This window comes from Medicago truncatula, chromosome 4 (assembly GCF_003473485.1).
Source record: "Medicago truncatula cultivar Jemalong A17 chromosome 4, MtrunA17r5.0-ANR, whole genome shotgun sequence".
In the NCBI taxonomy this organism is placed as follows: Eukaryota; Viridiplantae; Streptophyta; class Magnoliopsida; order Fabales; family Fabaceae; genus Medicago; species Medicago truncatula.
The window spans coordinates 63708735-63733148 of NC_053045.1; the positions used below are offsets into that span (position 1 = coordinate 63708735).

General features: G+C 30.7%; 2 protein-coding genes and 3 non-coding genes across 7 annotated transcripts; 3 read left to right on the forward strand and 2 right to left on the reverse strand.

Annotated features, from left to right (window-relative positions):
* Positions 1-693: 693 nt before the first annotated feature.
* On the reverse strand, positions 694-3651 carry LOC11446423 (protein CLMP1). Its single transcript, XM_003610441.4, has one exon. It carries the CDS (start codon positions 3363-3365, stop codon positions 1056-1058), a length of 2310 nt encoding a protein of 769 aa, XP_003610489.2. The 5' UTR covers positions 3366-3651; the 3' UTR covers positions 694-1055.
* Positions 3652-7455: 3804 nt separating this feature from the next.
* Positions 7456-7579, forward strand: LOC112421530 (small nucleolar RNA snoR111). The gene has a single exon (XR_003011856.1). It is a non-coding gene; the product is annotated as a small nucleolar RNA snoR111 (small nucleolar RNA).
* A 281-nt stretch (positions 7580-7860) lies between these two features.
* LOC112421467 (small nucleolar RNA SNORD96 family) lies at positions 7861-7951 on the forward strand. Its single transcript, XR_003011793.1, has one exon. It is a non-coding gene; the product is annotated as a small nucleolar RNA SNORD96 family (small nucleolar RNA).
* A 364-nt stretch (positions 7952-8315) lies between these two features.
* LOC112421469 (small nucleolar RNA SNORD96 family) lies at positions 8316-8408 on the forward strand. Its single transcript, XR_003011795.1, has one exon. It is a non-coding gene; the product is annotated as a small nucleolar RNA SNORD96 family (small nucleolar RNA).
* Positions 8409-13130: 4722 nt separating this feature from the next.
* LOC11440106 (probable tyrosine-protein phosphatase DSP4) lies at positions 13131-16092 on the reverse strand. 3 transcript variants are annotated; one of them, XM_039833641.1, is made up of 5 exons: positions 15630-16092; positions 15397-15490; positions 13913-13970; positions 13775-13818; positions 13131-13687 (listed from the first exon to the last, which is right to left on the reverse strand). In XM_039833641.1, exons 1-5 carry the CDS (start codon positions 15776-15778, stop codon positions 13502-13504), a joined length of 531 nt encoding a protein of 176 aa, XP_039689575.1. In that variant the 5' UTR covers positions 15779-16092; the 3' UTR covers positions 13131-13501. The 3 variants fall into 3 exon arrangements, with proteins under 3 accessions (XP_039689575.1, XP_003610492.1, XP_039689576.1); XM_003610444.4 differs by having other exon boundaries at positions 15567-16082; XM_039833642.1 differs by lacking the exons at positions 13775-13818; positions 13913-13970 and having other exon boundaries at positions 15567-16088.
* Positions 16093-24414: the final 8322 nt, after the last annotated feature.

A 24414-nucleotide genomic window follows, 5' to 3' on the forward strand; every position in this document is an offset into this window, starting at 1 on the left:
CTTTTCCTGATGTCCTTTAAACCAAACAAATGATATGTAAAGAGATTGTGTAAAAGTAAGAATTTTGTCAACAAGAAGAAACATATATGTGTGGGATTAAAATCCAGTGATGTCCTTTAAACCAAATAAATGATATGTAAAGAGATTGTGTAAAACAAAGAAATCTGTCATCAAAACGTAACATACATGTAGAAAATCCAGTGATTTTGCTCATATAAGTAAAAGAACTAATTTGAGAAAGCAATAATCCATGACAGCCACATTGTTTTCTCACTTGGAAACACTAACATGGCACGTAATCTAATGGATATAGGCTGAGACGTGGAACTTATCTAAATCCATTTCCTCACACAATAACATTCAATCACACAGCCAAGAATTTTGTCCCATGCACTTTGTGACAACCAATCTTTGTCATTAACAAGATGGTTGTCAACTCAGACAGAAAACATCCTATCCTACCAATCTACTTTCTAGTTTACTTTTCAGGAGTGTGAGAATCTTCTTTGAGCGTTTTGTTTTACACCATAAGCCAAACGATTTTCAGTATATAATTGTCACCTCAAACACTAACCATGGTCTATGACAGAAACACATTCAACAAGGTATAACTTAACGAATAAAACTTAGAATATTATAACTTATAAATCAGCAGTACATGCAGTATATTGGTAAAACCCAACAGAGCAAATGTAAGAGTTGAAAAAGTAATTCTCAATAAATTGCAACAGTACAAACTACAAAGAACAAGTAGAAGACAAAAATGACTAAGCAACTGAAATTGAGCATCAGAAATTCATAACTGTGTAAATAATGTTAAAAAACAATCTCCCTTCATCAGATCACCAAGAACTTCAGAGAAAAAAGAAAAGAAAAAAAGGGCAGGCAGAGAGCTATCTAGTTAAAGTTCCCTAAATTTTCAATTCCAATTTTCAAAAAATTCAAACATTCCTTTTGAGCTCTTGATGCCAAGGATATTCCTTGTCCATAGTCTTCATTGAAAACACGACTGAACAGAAACAAATGAGATTTCATAGCCACGCATATAATTTATCTCATACTTGATTGGCCTCCTTGTTGATCTCTAGTTCATCGGTCTTGTTGGAAAGTGGACTTTGGACCTTTTTATCATCACCTTTTGTATCACCGTTTGAGCTGTGATTCTTTAGAACCATCAAAATATCTGCCTCAGAAGCTCCTGCAAGCTTAAAGCGTTCTGTTGCAGCATCCAGATTTTTCTTCCAACCATCCATTCCTAATTTGCATTCCACTTGGGATTTTTCGAAAAGCATGTTACCCCAAAAAAGATGAATTTGTGATCTCATGACCACTGCTTGCTCAGCAGCTTCTTCAGCAGATATCTCACCCTGACCTCCAACAACAGAAGACTCGCCTTCAGTAGCACTTCCCTGTTTCTTTCTTCTTCTCAACAATTCTTCTTTCTTTGTTGCAGTTGGGTCCTTCAGTTCCTTTGCCCTCTGTTCCTCCAACTTCTCCCACATATCAGTCGCAGATTTCATCTTCTCCTCAGCACTGTTAAACAATTGAAGAGTTTCCGTTGAATCCCATGTTGATAGGTCTATCTTCTTAGCAATTGCAAAAGACCAATGGAGCTTGGCCATTTCAAATTGTTGTTGGCCCAGAGCCAACAGTCCCTCATAGAAATCAGGTTTGATCAAGAGTGCTTCCTCATACTTCTCTCGTGCCAAAGAATACTTTTCCTTGACCCAGTCATAAGCCACTTGAAGTTGTTCTGCCACTACATCTTTACCAGCAGACTCATCTAGGGGAATTCGCTTCCTAGCAGCGCACATGTGAACATTACCCCAGTTGAAGAATGCCAATGCTGCCACCTCCTGAAACTTTGAAGCAGCCTTATCAAATAAATCCTGAGCCTCCTCACTTGTCACTGTTTCTTCAAGTGCCTCTGAACATAGCTCCATCCCAAGCTCATGCAAGTCGATATGAGCATCAGGGTCAATACCAACGTGTGAGCGGAAAAGCTGAGCAAATTCAAAGAGCCAGTCATCCATCTCCACTTCTTTGCATTCATTATCTCCCGTTGCTCCTGGCTTTTCCTTTGAAACATCCTTCTTTGTTATTATCTTATCAACCTCGGTGTCAGGAACTTCAGTGACTTCTGTAACTTCAGGGACAAAGTCACCGAGGGAAGAATGAGATCCACTTTCATCTCCCTTGGTCACTTCATTCTCAACAAGTTTTTCTTCCTCTTCTTCCAACAAAGGTGGCTCCTGCTCCGGACTAACTTCAACAATATGTAGTCTCAGCACCGAAATAGAATCACTTTTATCTGATTCGAGTTCTTTCAGCAGATTGCTATCCACAAAGGACTCAGCCAATCTGAGTTCATCAGTAGATGTTATAGTAACCAAATCACCATCACAATCCTTGTACTTGATCAGAACTGAATTTGAAGAAGGAAATCTTTTGCTTACCACATCTCTAAGTACTCTGAAACTGCAGTTCGCCGGCATCTGAGCAAGCCTGATGTCATGATCATAAACAAGCTTCAATGGTCTCCACCTAATAGCAACCTCCGACAGATTCCTATCCTTCTGGCTCTCATTTTTCGAGTTGGATTGCACAACAGGACCATTATTAAAAGGCTTCAACACAACTTTCGGCATCTGGGTCTTGTTCTCTAGACCATTTTCAGTTGGCAGCAAAACATTTTGAGACTTGTCAACCTTGTTATTAGGAGAAACAACTGACCCAACGGCAGAATTCACCCCCTTCTTCGACGCAGGCCGTGCTGGCAAACACGGACCTAATCCAGCAATAGGAGCACCACGGACAGCAGAAGCACCTAACGCAGCAGGCGAAGGCCGACTGTGGAGATCCTGCTGTGCTTCCTGACGAGGCCCAAAAGCAGCCCTCAATCTCTGAGCAATATCCAAAGCATCCTTATGATTGGGATCAGAAGCCAATAACAACTGCACGTCTTGAACAGCCAATTCATACTTACCAACAGCCTCAAACGCCCGAGCCCTACGAAGCAAAGCCCGGACAAATTGCGGCTGAACCTGAAGAGCCAAAGTACACTCAGAAATCACAGATTCATAATCAATAGGTTTCATTTGCATCATACAAGCAGCCCTATTGCTGTGAAAAACAGCCCTATCAGGATGAGTTTTGGGCGTGAGTTTCAGAGCATTCTCATAGTTTTCAAGAGCACCAGCATAATCCTTACTCTGAAATCTTCTATTCCCTTCTTCTTTCATTTCATGTGCCTTCTTCAAGAAAATTGATGAATCCAATTCAACCCCACCATTTGGTGTTTGGACAGAAGCTGAATTGTCAACAACAGCACCACCCTTCTTTCTTCTACCACCTGATTTCCCCATAATTTTCTTTCCCTCACTCAATTTTCACACACAATAATTTTCTAATCCCAAATCTAAATCTAAACTAATAGTGAAAGTAAAGCAAAAGAGAAAAATAATTGTATACTAAAAAATTATCGATCTATGTGTCGATGAAGACGAGGTAGGAAGAGGATTTGGGTTTAAGATAATTGTACTTACCAGTGAGAAGTGGATGCAAGGAGTGAATAAATGAAATGAAAAATGGTGTTAGTTTAGTGCACACAAGTGCTTGTTGGGTTTTGGGACTATCTTTTGAAGTGAAACCCTAAAAACTTGGATCAGTTTCATATACTGGTTATTAGATGTGGTGGGTCCCTTCTATATTCTCAACCCTCCGATTTGAAGAATCGTTGAAACTCGGTGTTGACGTTCCAAATCAGCCATTATGCGCACGAACTCTGTACTTAAGGGATTATTTAATGTTAACAATACATTGTTTAACGGAATATTAGTTACTTTGATTGATTCTGCATTCATATAATCAAAATTGTTTTTGACGCTAAAATAATATCTTAATATTCGCAGTAATTCTTTTCATATAAAGACTGTTATGACAATAAATAAGTATATTGAAATATTAGTATGATGATATTAATGAAATATTTTAGCATTGGGAATTATTTTAACTAACGAATTGCAAAATCATGTACTATTTTAAAATAAAATATACATTGATGAGCTATTGTAACTATTTGTTACACATTCAATTACCCCATTATTTAACACTTTTTTCAAATGTATTAGGAAATATGTGTGCATAATGGCTGATTTAATTTAATCCTTCAATGCGTCGAAATATTAGTCACTTTGATCCCTCTAACAATACATGGTTGATTTCATAGGTAATTAATGTTATAAAGTTTAGACAAAAAATCACCTACCAAAGGAGACCGCGAACAAGCGGGGTGCAAAGAGATGTACCGATAATGTAAAGGAGAGGAACATGAAGAAAGATGGACTTTCATAATTGGTGGGATTCCAAAAGTCAAAGTGCAACAAAAGGAAAAAGATGAGAGAAAACATACACGACTAATGCCCTCGAGAAAGACACATGATTCGCTTAACATATGTTTTAATCTTAAGCGTTCCTTTTAATTCAATGACCGTTGGTTATTCTTTTCCTTCTTACGTAGTAATACTATTTTCAATCCCCGTGAGCTTAGCTCAGTTGGTAAGGATATTGCATATTATATGCAGGAGCGGGGTTTGAACCTTGGACACTCCACTTCTCCACAATTAAATTGTGTGAGCTCTAGCCACTAGGCTACTTGACAAAAAAATAATAATACCATTTTCACTTTATATGTCCCTTCTTGCATGTAAAATTGCCTATCAAGTGATAATGATGAAGGGTTGAGATTAAAAGATGAGTTAAGTGAGTCATGTGTCAATCATGCGAAGGCATTCTTCGGATTATTATCTTCATTATTGGTTCAGTTGTGAGAGTTGCTTATGATAATTGATTTGATTAGAGTTGTGAAGCATATGTTGTAGAGAATATGTGGAAGTAAGACTTCATTAGAGCAAAGCTATTGAATCACTAGATAGGGCAAAAAAGACATCACATCAATTAGAGGGGGTTTGGGGTTAATTTTTTTTTTCTGACCCTCTTTGCAAAAAAAATACCATGTCTCACCCCCTATGAAAATTATTCACCAAAATGATCCACTTTTTTTGTCCTTTCCATTTGAAACGGCGGGAATGAGCCATATTAATTTATTTGAGAAAAAATTTCAATTTTGCTCCCATGGGGGATCAAACCAGGCGCATATGGGTCATTGTCATTCTGTGTTACCACTAAGCCAATGTACATTTGATGTTAATTTTCGCATCCAATAATATATATACCATTTTTTAAATCAGTTTCACACACCAGAAGGGTTTAACACAAAAGAAGAATTGGAATGCCTCCAAATGTCATTCATTCAAATCATTTTCAACTTTATTTAACATGGTGCTTGTCATTTACTCTTATCATTTTCGCATACAGATGAGAGAGAGAGAGAGAGAGAGAGAGAGAGAGAGAGAGAGAGAGAGAGAGAGAGAGAGAGAGAGAGAGAGAGAGAGAGTGGAAATTCAAATGTCGGAAAAGAGATTAAATGACTTATTAAACCTTAATTAAGATGATAAGTAATATGAAGAAAAAATGCAAGGTTAGATTGGTGATGCAACACTTAGGTATCACTTGGCCTACTGTGATTACATACATCGTATCTTCATTATTAGTTCAGCTGTGAGAGTTGCTTGTGATAATTGATTTGGTTAGAGTAGTGAAGCATATGTTGTAGAGAATATGTGGAAGTAAGACTTCATTAGTGCAAAGCTATTGAATCACTAGATAAGGCAAAAATGACATCACATCAATTAGAGGGGGTTTGGGGTTTCGTTGGAATCGGTGGTGGGAGGTGAGGGGAGAAGAAAGCGACGAAGTTGTAAGAAAAAAGTTGAAGTACGCAAAATAGAAGGGTTTAACACAAAAGAAGAATTAGAATGCCTCCAAATGTTATTCATTCAAATCATTTTCAACTTTATTTAACATGGTCCTTGTCATTTACTCGTATCATTTTCGCATACAAATATCATTCTCGCTAGATATATCTCCTATATATACGTGTGTGTGTGTGTGTGTGTGTGTGTGTGTGTGTGTTTGGATGAATGGATGAAGAGAGAGAGGGAGAGAGAGAGGGGGTGGAAATTCAAATGTCGGAAAAGAGAATGAATGACTTATTAAACCTTAATTAAGATGATAAGTAATATGAAGAAAAAAATGCAAGGTTAAATTGAGGTTAAATTGGTGATGCAACACCTAAGTACCACTTGACCTACTTACGTTCATTGTATCTTCTACCTCTAAGTTAGGCCAAACACTATTTATAAGAAGCTCTTTTTGAAGAAAGAAACTTATTTTTTAAAAACAAAGATAGAACAAACAATTGATTATAAAGTTAAGAGGTCATGCTAATTAGTGTCTCATAGACACTAGTTGAGCAATTAAAAATATAAAAAAAAAAAAAAAAAAATTGACTTTTAAAACAACACCTTCTAAAGTTTAAGTAGAACACACAATTTATAAGGTAAAATTTCATTTTACAACTCATTAATTAGTGTTGTGGGAAAATTGTTAGCATTTTCCTAAAGTTAATATAAGCAACATTTAACAACTTGTACGATGCTTTTGCATTGAACTATAGTCTTTCTTCTGAATGCTAACATGATGTCTTTATTTTTACCAGTATAAACATGTGCTCTTGTTTTATGATCTATATAAAGCTAAAAAAATGTTATTGTTGCTACACCTCATACCTTTTTGTATATTTTCTTTAAGGATCAAGTGAGTCAAATTAATAATTTTGTCAAACATGGAGACACAAAGAAGGTGAACAATGTTAAGAATCGTTTTCTGTCGATCACTAAGATGGACACTTTTGAATCACCGAGATGAAACTCCATACCGACAACAATGTGAGAACTATGTTATATATTTTGCGAGTATAATTTGAAGGGACCAGTTGAGCTAGATGCTTTCTTGTTGATATCAGTTCATGTCATTCAAAAAAGTTTAATTTGACACATAACATACGGAGAAATCAAAGTGCACATTGATAGACCCAATATAATTTAGTTTGGCTTATCCTTGATCCTGTTATGTTGTTTTGTTTAATTATTTTGTTGTAATTATTACTATTTTTGTATTTGTTGAAGATTAATTTGATTTAATGCCATATTTTTTTGTGTTATGTGTTTTAAATGGTTTTGGATTCAATAATTCGATAAAAGTGGAGGGTGAGAAAAGCAAATTTTGTCTTTTTATGGTTCAATGTTGGATAATAGTCAGGCCCATTGGCCTCGACCCATTTTAGTCCACAAAATACATGCCAAGTTAGGTTTAGCATTGGTCTATAAATTGCTCGTATCGCTCAGATGCAATTCCAGTCTCCATATTCATCTCCATAGCGGCGATGCAAAACAAATCATAGTAGATTTAGGTTTTCAAACTTAGTGTTGTTTGCACTTAGATTAGATTTTGTTTTGAATCTCAGATCAAATGAAATACCTCAATTGTTTCAAACAGAATGATGAAGAGACCATTAATTTGTCTCCGCCGTCGTTTTAACATTGAGGTATAACAACGCCGAGTCATCGTTTCGATCGTCATTTGTTTCGTTGGCGATACGATTGTTTCTCGTCTACAATTATTTATCTCAATTTTTAGTTGCTTTTTTTTTTATTTTTTTTTATTATTTTGTTGCGGAGTGCTTTTTGTTTTTGATTAAGAGATTGAACACAAGCGCATATGATGTGTAAATAAATATTTCTTCACTTTGAACCGAATGGATATACATACATATCCTTGCGGACACTCTTCATTCACTGATGCACTCTTGCTTCTTGTTTTTTTTTTTCTCTTTAATTTTATTTTTTCTTCAAATTAATTTGACTTTGAGTTTGCTTGATCTAATTGTATTCATAGACACTGCCAATGATGATATCATACACCAAATACCATCTTTCGGGACTGAATGGCTTTTTTGCCTTGTTGATACTATTCTGCAATTCTGAGGCATTTGTGTGTTTATATAGTTTTTATTTTGCAGTCTTCTAATTGGTTTACGATTTTTATCACTTCAGAATGTATATTGTTGAAAGTTAAGTTTTAGTTAGTGTATTTTGTGACGGGAGATTTTAATCCAAATCTCCAACTTGAAAGGGGGCAAACTAGTTGAGTGTTTGTATAACTCCCAAGTAAACGTTGCATATTGATGTTTATCGACGTTGACGGTCTTCTCTCCTCCGTTGGTGCTTGTCTCATATTCCATCTCCTTGTAGAGCTGCGTTGCTGCCTTTACTTCTTTGGACGGCCATGAGACACACATTTTTTCCCATATGTTTTGTTTAATCTAAATGTCTTCTTATGAACATAGATAGATATTGCCAATGATGATATATTATACACCAATTACCATCTTTCGGGACTGAATGGCTTTTATGCCTTGTGGATAATATTCTGCAATTCTGAGGCTTTATCTTATGTTTTTTTTCCCTTTCCAATTTTTCGTTTTGCAGTTACTTATCACAGCGTTCGGAGAACTCATTTATTTTGCAAGCCGCTCTCTCAAATCATTAGTGTCTTAGATCCGTTTTCTTCTGAATATTACCGATGACTAGTGTTATTTGTCAAATATGTTATCCGGATGACCAATGGTGTAGAGAACCGTTTAACATCAGTGAAGATTTATATGTGACGTTTAGTAATACAAAATACGAACACAAAATCAGTTTGCCCCCAAGTCAGTGATTTGGACGAAAATCCCCCCGTCACAGCAGATCAAACTCAATCAATTTAAAAAAAATTAAGAAATGAAAAGGTAAAATTACCATGACCATTTATCTGTGTCATTGACTTTACCAAGTTTGCCCTTTTAATCCGTTTGAGAAGTGAATGTAAATACATTTTTTTAACAACTTTATTTCATGACAACTTTTTCATACTCATTGTTTACCTTTTCTTTTTGAGTTGTCTTATTTCAACAATCATTTGGGTGATAATTTTTGAGACAACCATAAATTTATATAGAAAATATGTATTGACATGGAAACTAAAGCAATAAAGAAAGAAAATGATAACACATATTGTGAGTATCAGAGAGAAAGTTGTCATAAATATATTTCTCTTTCGTTTTATTGTTTTGATTTTAATTGGAATATCTAAACCTCATTTTATTTAGGTTAAAATATGTTTTTTTGGTCAATGCAAATATGAGTTTAGGTTTTGATCCTTCTTAAAAAAAAATTTGTTTTTTAAAAAATCCTTGGACCCACTTTGTTGCTGATTTGGTTCATTTTTGCTTATGCGGCAGTTGCCGACTCATCCAGATGGAAATTACATGACAATTCTATTTTTTTTAAAACATTTATTAATTAATTAACAATAATTAAATTGTTTTTCAAAATTAAGAAAACATTTAGTTTAATTAAATAAATAGAATTAGAAAAGGAAGAAATTTTTTAGGGTTTCAATTTCCCCCTTTTTTCGTATGTCCCAATCCCTCCATCATTCTTCAATTCATCTTATTCATTTGACCTCCATCCTTCTTCATCTTCATGTTCAATTCATTTTGTTTCCTCTCTCCAATAATCTTCATCTTCAAGAGAGATTCAATTAGCATCAAATCCAGTCCAGAAATTTGGGAAACCCGGTACCCTATTCTCTCTTCCGTAGCCAACACAACAACAATTTGTTTGCTTGAAATTGCTTGGAGTTAGAAGTGAAGGATGAGATGCGGGTGGAGTTGTTGAAGAAGAGGAGGAGGCCGTGAAGAGGAGGAGAGGGACGATGGAGGAGGAGGTGAAGGAGGTGCCGATTGTTGTGTTGTTAGGGATCTGTGAAAGAAATGGAGGAGAGACATAATGCAGCAATTATTGTGTTGTTGTTATGGTTTGGATTTTTTAAGAGATTAGTTGGGTTGGTGTAAATAATCATAGAACTTGATCAACAAAGGTGAAAGATTAGGATGCTTGTTCTTGTTGATCAACAAACATGTTGGTAAAGAAAACATGATTTATTGATTTCCCAAATCGCTAAAAAAAAACTAAGATTACACTCAAATTTATTTAAAATTTTACAATAATACCAAAATTGCTCTCTTCATGTAAAATTTTAAAAACCCATCTTTTATGATCATTCTGAACCCTTACCCCCTTTCATCCACAAATCACGCAACCAATATAATGTAAATTTAGTTTACTTATGTCAATGTAATTTAAGTTTACTTATTATGTTCAATCTAGGCTAATGTAAATTTAGTTTACTTTACGTTCAATCTAGGTTAGTGTAAATTTAATTTACTTACGTTCAATCTAGATATAAAAGGTTATTGTAAATTCAGTTTACTCAATCTAGGTTAATGTAAATTAAGTTTACTTATGTTCAGTTAATGTAAATTCAGTTTACTTATTCAATTTAGGTTAATGTAAATTCAGTTTACTTTAGTTTACTTATGTTCAATGTAAATTAAGTTTTGTTCAATTTAGGTTAATGTAAATTCAGTTTACTTATGTTCAACTTAGGGGTATATTTGTCATTCTGGGGTGTAATTTATTTTTTTTGGGGTGTGACTAGCACCAGTCAAAAACTAATTGATTTCACATAGTTTTTTTATTTAATTAAAATCAAATGTTTTTTTATATAGTAAAAAATATAAAATTGCCACCTAGATGCCATGTATACAAGTTTGTACGGTCAGCACTTGCAACAAAAGCAAAAATGAGTCAAATCAACAAGAAAGTGGGTCTAGGACTTTTTTAAAAAACAAAAAAATTTGCAAGGATGAAATTCAAATTTTTTTTTTACCAGGGACCAAATCCCAAACATGCTATATTTGCAGGGATCAAAAACAGATTTTAGCCTTTTAATAACTACATTTTTTTGTCAAGATTCATCAAATGCATATCTCTATTTTTATTTTTGTGAAGAAGCAATTAAGTATCATCATATAAATAATTACCAACATCATCGTTATAAAATAAATATCATCGTTTCTCATTGTTTAATCTTAAAATAGACACCGTATTTTTCTCTTCATATGTACTTTAAATATAAAATATAAGTGAATGTCATTACCCCACCGACTTTCTTTTTACAATCATAAAGTCTTTGTTCATTTTAACTTAGATCATTATCTCTCTAATGGTTCATTATCTTGTCTCATCGCTAATATTATCCCTACATTATTCTTCAAAACAACCTCGACTAAAGCTCAAATAACAAAAAGAGAGAAATCCGAATAAAGGGAATGAAACACCTCCACCATAAAACTAATGTTAGATAAATCGGTCAATTGATTGACCAAGGATAGCTACCGGGCAACAAATGCAAGAAACGTCGTCATCCATGAAGCCCGGACAAGCATTTTGAGATACTACCAAAATACCAAGATAACATAAATCATGGCCAATTCCAAATACTATGCAATTCAGCTGACTAATTCTTAAAAGACAAACGGCAAGCACTCCCAAACAACTTCTCCGAGACAAAAATGTCGGCAACCATTGGGAAGTGGGAACTTGAGGCTCAACCCGAAAATGAGAATGACCAGCTGCAAAAAAAACTACAAAAGATTCTACCACCAAGATTCTACAAAAAGATTAGACCAGCTGCATATAGTATTAAATCAGGTTAGAATTGTAGAGAACAAAATACTAAAATTGGTGGACAATGGACTAAATTGGGGACAAAGGCTAACTAATCTCGTCTAAGTTTTCCATTGGAATCATATGGTATTGTTGGGACACGTCACATTTTTTTACATGCTCAATGCATTCATAAATGTCTTCGTTAAGGGTCTTCATGGCCAAGGCCTTTTCTCCGAGATATTGTTTGGACATTCCTTGGTGAATTCTATTGAGTTGCATTCTTCTTTGTCAAGACACTGAGTAAGGGGTTTGAAAAACGTACTATTGTCCCTCTATCATGGAGTACGAGCAAGCTTGTCGCCAGAACTTTCAAAGTCTTTTATTTTCTTTGGGAAGCTCTCCTGATTGTTGAAACCATCCAACCATTACTCTAGGGAGGATCTCCATCTCATGTCATTGCTATCTAACAAGTCCCATCAGATTCTATTATGACCCATCATACACACCAAATCTTGTTTTTTTGCCGCTGCCACCACCACCATCATTGTAGGTGCTTTGAAGATGCAAGGTGGTCCAAATAAATAACATCATAACGTCAAAAATCATTGGTTAATCCATAAAATATAACTATAGAATTAAAAAATAAAAACTTGATTACTTTCGGTTGCTGTCAAAAATAAATTTCCTAATAATTGGGGAGAAAAAAAAAAAAGAAGGTATTCGCAACCAAAATTGAAAGGTATTTTCTGGGGTATATATATAATGCTGTTGTCGCTTGTTATGATGTTGGGCGTAGGCATTTGAAACTTGTGCAAGAGGTTTTGGATGAGGTTGTTAATTTGGGAAAAGTAATATACAAAGACAACAGATTCACCAAATAGGAAACTAGTAGAGAAAATGAATGCATATTAGATAGTGAAGGTTCTTGTTGTGTAGGGGAGAAAACAGGGAGATTATTGTTGGTCGATTTGCGGAGGATAAAAACCAGCATTGCAGAGAGGAAAGATTAATTAATTTTTTTACAAATATTTTTTTAGAGTAAGTGGATGGTGCCTCGGTTTAAAAGATAGAAGACCTCAATATTTATATTTATCTCTCACGACTCGGACCATAACCTCCGGATAAAAAACCCATCCTTTTACCTTTAAACCCTTGGAGTTGGAGAGTGGCAGATTCAATTTTTTTCTTGTGATGGGGGCAACCAAATAATCTATAATATATTCTCATAAAAGAAGCATTTTAAGTTTTTAAAAATATTTGCTAAAAAAAAAAAGAGTTAAAATAGATAAAGATGGTACCGTGTGCTTAGTGTTAAAACTTAAACGAGTGATACAAACTAGAATGAAAGATGATTAGAATATTTTGATCTTCTTTCATTCTAGCACCAATATACCAATTTATTCTTATTTTCTTTCTAATAACTTCATACTTTTATTTTTAAAAAATATAAGGTTTTTTTCTTTTTTCTTGCGGGGCTAGAGCCCTATTTCGCAACACACAGACCCACTCCCAGGAGAAAGTTTGTTGAAAGTAGCACCAACTTAAACGATATATAAAGGAATGTAAGTAGTACAAATGACACAAAAGGATGTGGTGAACTATCCTCAAAACTTCTCTAAAAGAACACACTAATTGCAAACTTCACCTTAGATGCTGCCACATAGTAACTGTCCAGGAAATAACTGCAGAAGTAGCGCTGCTGAGCTTTTTATCAGCTTTCATTGGATACAAAAAAAACAAAGCAGTCACCATTATTCAATCCACGTCTGAGTTAAATTAGTATATTGGGCATCCAACATTGAACCAGGAAACAAAATACAAAAAAAAAAGTTACAAAGCAGAACATCAATAAAAATCCTACTCATCCTGCACTAATTTTCAGTGAAAAAAGATTAAATACTAGGTCATTATACTTCTCTTTATCATAGATATTCCATGGGAGGAAGCACTAGCTTTCTAAATTGCACCCATTATTTCAATTCCTATTTCCTTGAGCATGAAAATATCAGTGGGTTGTGCTTCAAACTGGAAATATCAAACAATTCGATGAACCTCTGGTCCGACACTCTGGCTTTGGCACCTGCAAACCTTTGATACTCATCAAAAATAGATGATAGACACCATCTCTGCAATCTTCGTATGCATCCCACAAGACAACCAGTGCGGTGCTGTTCATAGTAAAATCAACAAACTATTAGAGATTAATGATTCAAAAGTACTAATAAAAACAAAGATTCAAAGAACAAAGTGCACACCTTTCCTCGTTTACAATGAATCAGCACGGGGTGGTTCCTAACATCTTGAGAAAGAAAAAGAAAAAAGACACCAATTTGGTTAATATGTCATGAACAAAATGTGCTATTAAGGTAGTGAAGTTCAAGATTTTGTAATACCGAGCACTACTTTCAAAGCTTCACGAATCTTATCATTTGGGATGTTGACAAAGGGTTCCTGCCCACATTATGTGCAGTCAGTGTGCAGAACTATGATTTTTCAGATATCAGTTAAAATATCATATTATATGTTGTTTGCTTCTCCTCCCTTGCCTGGCAATCCAGGCGGAAGAAGGCAATCTTTGGGGATGGGGTTTGCTATCGTTCAAGTTGAGGGAGTTCACAGGACATAAAGAATATAAGCCAGTAAAAAAATCACCGATGATTGCAATTAAGAGCAAATTCAGCATAGGAGACACCATTATACATTTGCTAAAGATTGGTCTACTAGCACTTACAAAAGACAGCTTTTCACCTGCTGTTAATTGCTTGTGGTGGGAATGGTATAAGCTAAGGTAGACAGCTTCTCATCTGCTGTCAATTGCTTGTAGTGGGAATGGTATAAGCTAAGGCAGACAGCTTTTAAATTCATTTACACCATAGCAACTTAAGGCTATATATATATGTCCAGCCAGCCCTGTATTGTCCCTTAAAGCTTCCGTGTTTGGGTTTTGTAGAAGGTCTATTATACATATAGTATGGACGTTACTGTTAGTATGTAGGTAAAGAGGGTTATTAGTATGTACTGAACATCTTAGATAGGGCAAAACTTTGCCAAAGGCAGTGAACAATATGTAACTTATTATAAAATAGCTCTACGGAAAAGGATAGAGAACACGAGAGTGTAGATCACATAACCAATATTAAAGCCGGATGATTTTTCCAAAGTTTTTTTTTTTTTGTTTGTAAAAGTGTAAATGAACTACCCCATGAATCCAAATAACCAAAGCAAACTTTACTAACTAAAAATATTTTCTTCAGTTCAAGAGAAGGTCATTATCAATTAGTCTAGTTTGATGTTTTCAAATCAAAGAGTTCACATTCAAAATGGTATAGCACCCTTGAAACTGAAGAAACACCAGCCCTAATAATCTGTTAGACTGTAACAGCAAGCAATAATTCTCTAGGAGCATTGTGCAACATTTCAAATTATGTTATACCTAAGATATCAAATGTTATTCTATTTAAAAAGCAAGATAAGTTCAACTTTCACAAACAGTTTCAATTGAATTGAATAACCAAAGATGTACGTCAATCTAAATAAATGCTACTGTTTATCACATGATAACTTTAAGTCCTTCCGACATTACATGCATAAGACATGTTTGAATTGATTTATTTGAACTTATCTACGGGGACAGACGCACTTGCGCGACTGTTTCAGAGATCTTAAATACATAACTTATGACATGTCTATAAGTTGTTTTTAGCTTATTTCCATAAACTTTTCAGCATAGCTTATGAAAACAGTTTGTGTAACTTTACATGAAAAGTTGAAAACAGTTTGAATTTATTTGATCTTTTGAAATAGAAATAGTATATATACATAATCACTTATACTCTATTTAACTGGTAGGTGGACAACATGAAATTATGATACAAACCTTGCAGCCATCGATACCGAATTGATAAAGCCTAATTCCGTTAGCATTCAAAAATTCCGCAGTTGCTTCTGGATAGGGTTCAGGGCACAAACATCTGCACAAAAACGAACATGAACACATATCTTCCACCAAACAAAATACAATATAGAAAAGGGAAATTGAATTCTCACATTACAGAACGAAGACGAAGCGATTTCATGAATCCGAAGTTGGCAGAATCAGGAAAACCGGACCTGAAAATACCGTTGTCAACCATAGCGAAGTTCAGCGGCGGCACAAATGCTTCATCGGCGTCGTCGGAGTTACGCGGCGGTGAAACGTCGGCGGCGGCGGGTAAGGACACCTGGCCGTTGGAATTGGAGTTAGAGTTGTCGAGTTTCATGATGAATTTGGCGCCAAAAATGAGAAGAGTGAAAGATGAAAGCGTTAGGGCGAAGAGTGATTCATGGGATCTTCGGTTTGAAGGATCTGTAATAGTTATAGAAGAAGGAACAGTGAGAGAGAAAAAGGTTTGAAGGATCTTTGATAAGATGCTTTGAAGAGTATAGAAATTGAGACGTGTAGAGAAAGAATATGCTGAGAATGGAAAAACCCCAAACCAAACTCCTTCCTTTGTTTTTATCAATCAAAGTATCAAACCCACCCCACTCATGTTTAAAGTTTGTTCCTTTTCCAACTTTTACTTTGAATTTTACTTTGAATCTTCTTTAATAATCCGATTTTGATGACTTGGATAGGCGTAGGAAGTAGGGTAGAAATATATCAGGTCGAGATAGGTTTTGTTTTGTAAGACTGAGTCTAGCCTGCACTACCTTATAGACTCATTTATTTGGCATAAGTTTAGTATTTTGAAAGATTGATATGTCTAGTTTGTTTGAAATCATATATCATTATTCATCTGTTTCAAAATGAGTATCGTTTTAACCAATTGTACCTATAACAAGGAATGAAATAAAATAGTCAAATGTTATAACAATTTTACTAAAATAGTCTTACTTTATTTGACAAAGACAAACTTAAAGTTGCATTGGAAATTGTGAGAGAGAGAGAAAAATTGAAGTATATTTATTGAGGGCAAAGTTGGAAAAAGAAATTAAAGTTGCATTGAAAATGTAAAGTGACACTTATTTTGAAACAATTTTTTTTGTTAAAACGACACTCATTTTAAAATGGAGGAAATATTTTTTATTTTATTTTAAAGAAAACATATTTCATATTTGAAAGATTGATATGTCTTAGTTAGTTTATATTTGAATAAATAGTGTGATCCAAGTTTAAATAGACTATAAAAGTAATATATCAATGATATTAAACCTTCATATAATATTTAATATGAATGTTTGGAGACTTTGACTATATATAATATCACTTTTCAGTTATAATTTATAATAGAACATTTAAATATACAAAAAATTAATGTAACTAATAAGATTAAGTTACTGAAAAGGTTAACACGTCTATAATTTAACTCAAAGTACAAAATATAATATAATAATAATTTAACATTTTTCTAATAATATTAGTAATAAATAATTTGTATTTACTTAAGGGAACTGCCCATATAGTCCTAAGATGCACTTTTACGGCTCGTGATCCAACCTTTTTAGCTAAATAGACATTTAAAAAAGTCTAAGCATTCACTATTTAAGAAAAAAGTTTGATCCGACCTAACTTGTCATATGCTAGATGATGTCGTAGGTCCCTATACCCAACCATTTTTTTAAGAGCCAAGACCTATTATAGTTCCTTCAAAAAAAAAAAAACCTATTATAGTGTATTGCAATATTTTTTCGCGGCTCAATTTAATTCAAGATAAAAATAATATCAAATTGGTTATTGACATTTTTATGCATATACAAATTAATTCCCTACTCATAATAAAAAATAGACTAATTTGTCTATAGTATGGAAATGTCATCGATTAGTTTACATACTATTTTTTATCAAAGACTAAATTGGTTCACAAGAAAATTATGAAGAATCAAAATGAATCTTCGTTTTTTTAATGCAGGTTTAAATTTGACGACGATTGTTATGGAACTTGTGACATCCTCTTTGCAAAAATGCGATGAATGTACATGGGATTGCAAATTAACAGAGAAGAAGATTTTACCTATTTTATAGTTGAAAATGATTCCAAGCTTGTGATTTATACGGTCATCGAGATATGTAAGCTTAACGAAAACATTCTTAACCATTTACAATGGCATGTTGAATTTGCCATTCAACATGTTGAACCCTTGTTGAACCATTGTAGGTGGGGGGTGTTGAAATGGGGAAAAAGTGAGTTGGAGGAGGGAATTGTTGAAACAATTCAACATGTTGAATGTCTGGCCCACGGAGACACTTGGCGTGCGTTGATTGACTGCTCGAATTTTTATCTTCTTAATAATTTGGACCCAATTATTTCATTGCAAATAATTTTTATTTTTTTTTACCAAAATTCGTAATTTTTTTTTTCTCTATAAATAGAGACTTGGATAATTTGATTTGGACACAGAAAAAAAATCAAGTTTTTCACTCTCTTAATCTTATTATTAGCTTTGTATTAACCTTTCTTTTGAAGTTTTAGTGTTTATTTATGTTAAGAAAATAAAAATAAATTATTTAAATAAATTTTGTTTTTACAAAAAAAATAAATTGTTAAGTGTTTCTTCATTTTAATTTAATTATAATCGATAATTGTAATTTTATGTAATTATAAAAACAAAAATATAAAATCTATATAATATAAATTTAGGACCTATTTCATAGCTTTTTATGGAAATGTTTTTCTCAACTTATTCATATGACATGTGGCACTCTCAACCTATTCATTTTCATGAGTTTTTACAAATACTCTCACCACATTCATCCTCACAAATACTCTCACCACATTCAACCTCACAAATTTGTATTTAATGCTTATGAATAAAAGGAAGTTTTTCAAATTCATATTCAATTCTAATTCAAATATTTCATATCAAATTAAAAATCAAACATTTTGAATTCAAATAATACGGATTTAAATCAAATAATTTAAATTTAAATATTTAATTTCAGGTATTATAATAAAACAAATAATAAAATTTAAACATTTTAATTTCAAAGAGATCAAATCATTGATATATGTCAAATAATAAAAATACGATTTGATTAAAAGTATTGATATTGAAAGAATTTAATGAAATGTAAAATTGTTTCATTTTTATATTCACAATAATAATGTGAGCTATTATAATATTTTTAATTTTAATGATTGCAAAACAAATATGGAAAAGTTATACTTTTAATATAAAATTTAATTAAAAAAATTTGTGCATTTAATCTCTTAAAAATTGCAAAAGTTACACTTTTAATATAAAATTTAATATTTGTTTTTTATTAATAGTGTTAGAAAAAAAACACTTATTATTCAAAACAATACCGTATAATATTGTTTATTCAAAACAAAACAAAAATAATGTTATACGGGTTATTTTTTTGGCCAATCGATGATTTTTTTTGTGAACCAATGAAATCTATAAATTTAATAATAGTTTTTCTAATACAAAATATTATTGCAACATTGACCTATATATTGATACCCTACCAAATTGATTTTTTTTTGCCAATCCGTGAATTTTTTATTTTATTTAGTAAAATCTATATTTTATAAATTTAATAATAGTTTATCTAATACAAAATTTTATTGTAACATTGACCTATTGATACCCTATCAAATTGTATATTTTTCTCATAGATGTGCAGCTTTTTTATTTGACCCAAATAAATAGGTTGATTTTTTAGTTTATCATAGATGTGTTCCTCTTTTTGTTTGACCGAAAATAAATAGGTTTTGGAATTTATTGTTAGTTATAATCAAATTGAAACTTTCTCGAATAAACATTGCAAGAGATATAATTTGCTCTTGATTTGTAGCTTTTTTATTTGACCCAAATAAATACGGGTTATTGGAATTTATTGGTATTAAAATATTAAAATTTTCTAAACTAAACAACCTATTGAGCAACTTTCTTTGCAATCCGGAAAAAAAAAACAACCTTATGACCTATTGATTTTCTATTTTCGGCTACAAACATTTGTTGAAGAAATCAAGGGAGTGATTATTGTTATTACATGATAATTTTTCCTATAAATATTGTTTATGATACTCACAAGTTTTACATCACATGGAAAATGCAACACAAATTTTCTGAAAGTCTCTATAAACTCAAATTTTTTGTTGAATTGTTCTTTATTTTCTATGTCTCCTATTTGAATAATAATTTCAATTTTCATTGTTTTTGTTTTTAGACTTTGGTTTATATGTGATTGAAAAATGTTAATCTCTTATTCTCATTAACATATATTGCCGTTTTCATTTTTAATTTAGATTACATAAAGCTTTTATTTTTATATCTTTTATTGTTTTTTAGTTTAGATAAGGAGACAAAGTGATTAGAAATTGTGACGCACAAAAAGTCGTTTATGAGGAAGAAGAGTCATATGATGGAGCATTGCAAAAGACATTGATAATGAGGCGTTTGAATTTAGTGTATTAAGAAATAGTGCACTATTTCTTTAATTTTTTTTTTTCAAATACAAGAATGACAAAGAAACTTAAGATTGTATATATTATATTGGAAATTTTAGTGTTGCGTTTCGTGAATGCCCCTTTTTCTTCATGATTTGTAATTATTAATTTATTGTATATCACATGTACATTAATACATGTGCATGAATTTAGATTATTTTTTCACGAGTTTTTATCGACACCCTCGGTAACACTTTTCACGTAAGAAATTCTAAGGTGAACTCTCACATAATAATTAATAGTTATATACAACCAATATTTCTTTAAAAAAAAGTTATATACAACCAATCAAATAAATACAAGTAACAAAGTAATAATAAAAATATAATTATTTAATAAAATATATTAATGCGATGTTTTCCTCTGTAACCAAAAAAAATATTAACGTGATACAAACTTCCTAAACAAGTCATCAAATTGTAATATTTTGAATAAACATTAATTTTTATGAGAATATTTTCCTTAATGAATAATGATGTCTTCAAATAAGTCATTTTATTATAAGATTTCAAATAATAATTAGCTTTAATGAGAAGATTATCCTTAATGACAAATTTTAATAATAATTGTTATGTATAATGTATTTAATTTTTTATGAATAAATTGATTAATTTGTTTACTAACTTTTTTATTAAAAAAAAATGAAATATTTATGAATAAAAATAATTTGATCTTTTTAAAAAATTTAACCTAAAGACATTTTATAATAATTATATTAATCTTTTTTGGAAAAGCGGTTAATTTCATTTTTTCAAAAGTTGATTTAATTTGGTGATATTTCTTTAATATCTAAGATATGTCTTTTTACCACTAGACTAAACTTTTACAAATTTATTACATTAATCTATTATTTGCTAATTTTAATTTTTTTTTTTATACTTCATCTTACTCTTATGTGTGTGTGTGTGTGTGTCAAATTTTATCAACTTGTGATAAAATGAAATGAAAAGGGTTTCCAAGTTTTTTTAATAATACTTATTAGTTTAATCTATTTTTTTATCAAACCTATTAATCTATTGTTCCTTTATATTATTAATATTAGTTTAATCTATTGTTCCTTTATATTAGTTTAATCTATTTTCTTATTTTCATATTATTTTCTATGACTCCTATTTGAATAATAATTTCAATTTTCACTGTTTTTGTTTTTAGACTTTGGTTTATATGTGATTGAAAAATGTTAATCTCTTATTCTCATTAACATATATTGCCGTTTTCATTTTTAATTTAGATTACATAAAACTTTTATTTTTATATCTTTTATTGTTTTTTAGTTTGGACACGGAGACAAAGTGATTAGAAATTGTGGCGCACAAAAAGTCGTTTATGAGGAAGAAGTGTCGTATGATGGAACATTGCAAAAGACATTGATAATGAGGCGTTTGAATTTAGTGTATTAAGAAATAGTGCACTATTTCTTTAATTTTTTTTTTTCAAATACAAGAATGACAAAGAAACTGAAGATTGTATATATTATATTGGAAATTTTAGTGCTGCGTGTCGTGAATGCCCCTTTTTCTTCATGATTTGTAAATACAAGTAACAAAGTAACAAAGTTATATATAACCAATCAAATAAATACAAGTAACAATGTAATAATAAAAATATAATTATTTAATAAAATATATTAATGCGATATTTCCCTCTGTAACCAAAAAAAATATTAACGTGATACAAACTTCCTAAACAAGTCATCAAATTGTAATATTTTGAATAAACATTAATTTTTATGAGAATATTTTCCTTAATGAATAATGATGTCTTCAAATAAGTCATTTTATTATAAGATTTCAAATAATAATTAGCTTTAATGAGAAGATTATCCTTAATGACAAATTTTAATAATAATTGTTATGTATAATGTATTTAATTTTTTATGAATAAATTGATTAATTTGTTTACTAACTTTTTTATAAAAAAAATGAAATATTTATGAATAAAAATAATTTGATCTTTTTAAAAAATGTAAACCTAAAGACATTTTATAATAATTATATTAATCTTTTTTGGAAAAGCGGTTAATTTCATTTTATCAAAAGTTGATTTAATTTGGTGATATGTCTTTAATATCTATGATATGTCTTTTTACCACTAGACTAAACTTTTACAAATTTATTACATTAATCTATTATTTGCTAATTTTAATTTTAATTTTTTTTTTATACTTCATCTTACTCTTTTGTGTGTGTGTGTGTCAACTTTTATCAACTTATGATAAAATGAAATGAAAAGTGTTTCCAAGTTTTTTTAATAATACTTATTAGTTTAATCTATTTTTTTTATCAAACCTATTAATCTATTGTTCCTTTATATTATTAACATTAGTTTAATCTATTGTTCCTTTATATTAGTTTAATCTATTTTCTTATTTTCATATTATTTTCTATGACTCCTATTTGAATAATAATTTTAATTTTTACTATTTTTGTTTTTAGACTTTGGTTTATATGTGATTGAAAAATGTTAATCTCTTATTCTCATTAACATATATTGCCGTTTTCATTTTTAATTTAGATTACATAAAGCTTTTATTTTTATATCTTTTATTGTTTTTTAGTTTAGACAAGGAGACAAAGTGATTAGAAATTGTGGCGCACAAAAAGTCGTTTATGAGGAAGAAGAGTCATATGATGGAACATTGCAAAAGACATTGATAATGAGGCGTTTGAATTTAGTGTATTAAGAAATAGTGCACTATTTCTTTAATTTTTTTTTTCAAATACAAGAATGACAAAGAAACTGAAGATTGTATATATTATATTGGAAATTTTAGTGTTGCGTGTCGTGAATGCCCCTTTTTCTTCATGATTTGTAATTATTAATTTATTGTATATCACATGTACATGAATAATACAAGTATATTAATATATGTGCATGAATTTAGATTATTTTTTCACGAGTTTTTATCGACACCCTTGGTAACACTTTTCACGTAAGAAATTCTAAGGTGAACTCTCACATAATAATTAATAGTTATATACAACCAATCAAATAAATACAAGTAACAAAATAATAATAAAAATATAATTATTTAATAAAATATATTAATGCGATATTTCCCTCTGTAACCAAAAAAAATATTAACGTGATACAAACTTCCTAAACAAGTCATCAAATTGTAATATTTTGAATAAACATTAATTTTTATGAGAATATTTTCCTTAATGAATAATGATGTCTTCAAATAAGTCATTTTATTATAAGATTTCAAATCATAATTAGCTTTAATGAGAAGATTATCCTTAATGACAAATTTTAATAATAATTGTTATGTATAATGTATTTAATTTTTTATGAATAAATTGATTAATTTGTTTACTAACTTTTTTATAAAAAGAAAATGAAATATTTATGAATAAAAATACTTTGATCTTTTTTAAAAAATTTAAACCTAAAGACATTTTTAAAATAATTATATTAATCTTTTTTGAAAAAGCGGTTAATTTCATTTTATCAAAAGTTGATTTAATTTGGTGATATGTCTTTTTACCACTAGACTAAACTTTTACAAATTTATTACATTAATCTGTTATTTGCTAATTTTAATTTTTTATTTGATACTTCATCTTACTCTTATGTGTGTGTGTGTCAAATTTTATCAACTTGTGATAAAATGAAATGAAAAGGGTTTCCAATTTTTTTTAATAATACTTATTAGTTTAATCTATTTTTTTTTTATCAAACCTATTAATCTATTGTTCCTTTATATTATTGACATTAAAAGAGTTTTCTTTTACTTTATTTTGGATATGTAAATATTGATCCTAATTATAGTGCATTATATTTGATTGAATTTTTTTTTCTTCAAAAGATTCATCCAAGTCAAAGTTAACCGTGTTTGATTTTATATTTGGATCATATGATATTTTGCCTAAAAAACATTTCGAATTAGACTTCAAACAAACCTATAAATGATTATTATAGTTTTTTAGTTACAGTTAATTTCGATTTTTATTGTTTTTTTATAGTTTTTTTTTTATTGAAATCATTAAAAAAGTATTGATTTCTATAATCCTAATGTGCATTAATCATAATTAAAAAAGATATTTTATCAAAAGATAAAGAATGACAATTGAATATTTAAATGTTTGAGTTTTAATTGTTCAAAAAAAAAATGTTTGAGTTTTATTAAGGAAATTAATACATAATAAAAGAGAGTACAACGGATAGTCTAACTCATATTATACCATGCAAACCATCTCCTTCTCCTGAAAAATAAAATAAAAATATACCTATTTTTTGTCCTAAAAAATAACTTCTTTTTTTTTTTAAGTAAAAGTGGGATGAGCACTTTCAATATGTCATTATTTTTTAATGAACTGAAGAGAGTTTCATTGATGAGGAAATTAAAATCAATCAATAGTAAATGACCACTAACATAGGAAATACAATCATTTAATTCCTTCGTCGTTTGTAAGAAAAATAATTCAATAAAAAAAAAATTAAATTTAAGCAAACATAAG

What these genes read in the sequence shown, in the direction of transcription:
- LOC11440106 (XM_003610444.4), bottom strand. Translation starts at nt 15,778, where the DNA reads ATGAAACTCGACAACTCTAACTCCAATTCCAACGGCCAGGTGTCCTTA. An exon ending in CTTCGTCTTCGTTCTGTAAT is followed by an intron (nt 15,491 to 15,566) that starts GTGAGAATTCAA and finishes GTTTTTGTGCAG; the next exon opens with ATGTTTGTGCCCTGAACCCT. An exon ending in TCGGTATCGATGGCTGCAAG is followed by an intron (nt 13,971 to 15,396) that starts GTTTGTATCATA and finishes TAATGTGGGCAG; the next exon opens with GAACCCTTTGTCAACATCCC.
- LOC11446423 (XM_003610441.4), bottom strand. Translation starts at nt 3,365, where the DNA reads ATGGGGAAATCAGGTGGTAGAAGAAAGAAGGGTGGTGCTGTTGTTGAC.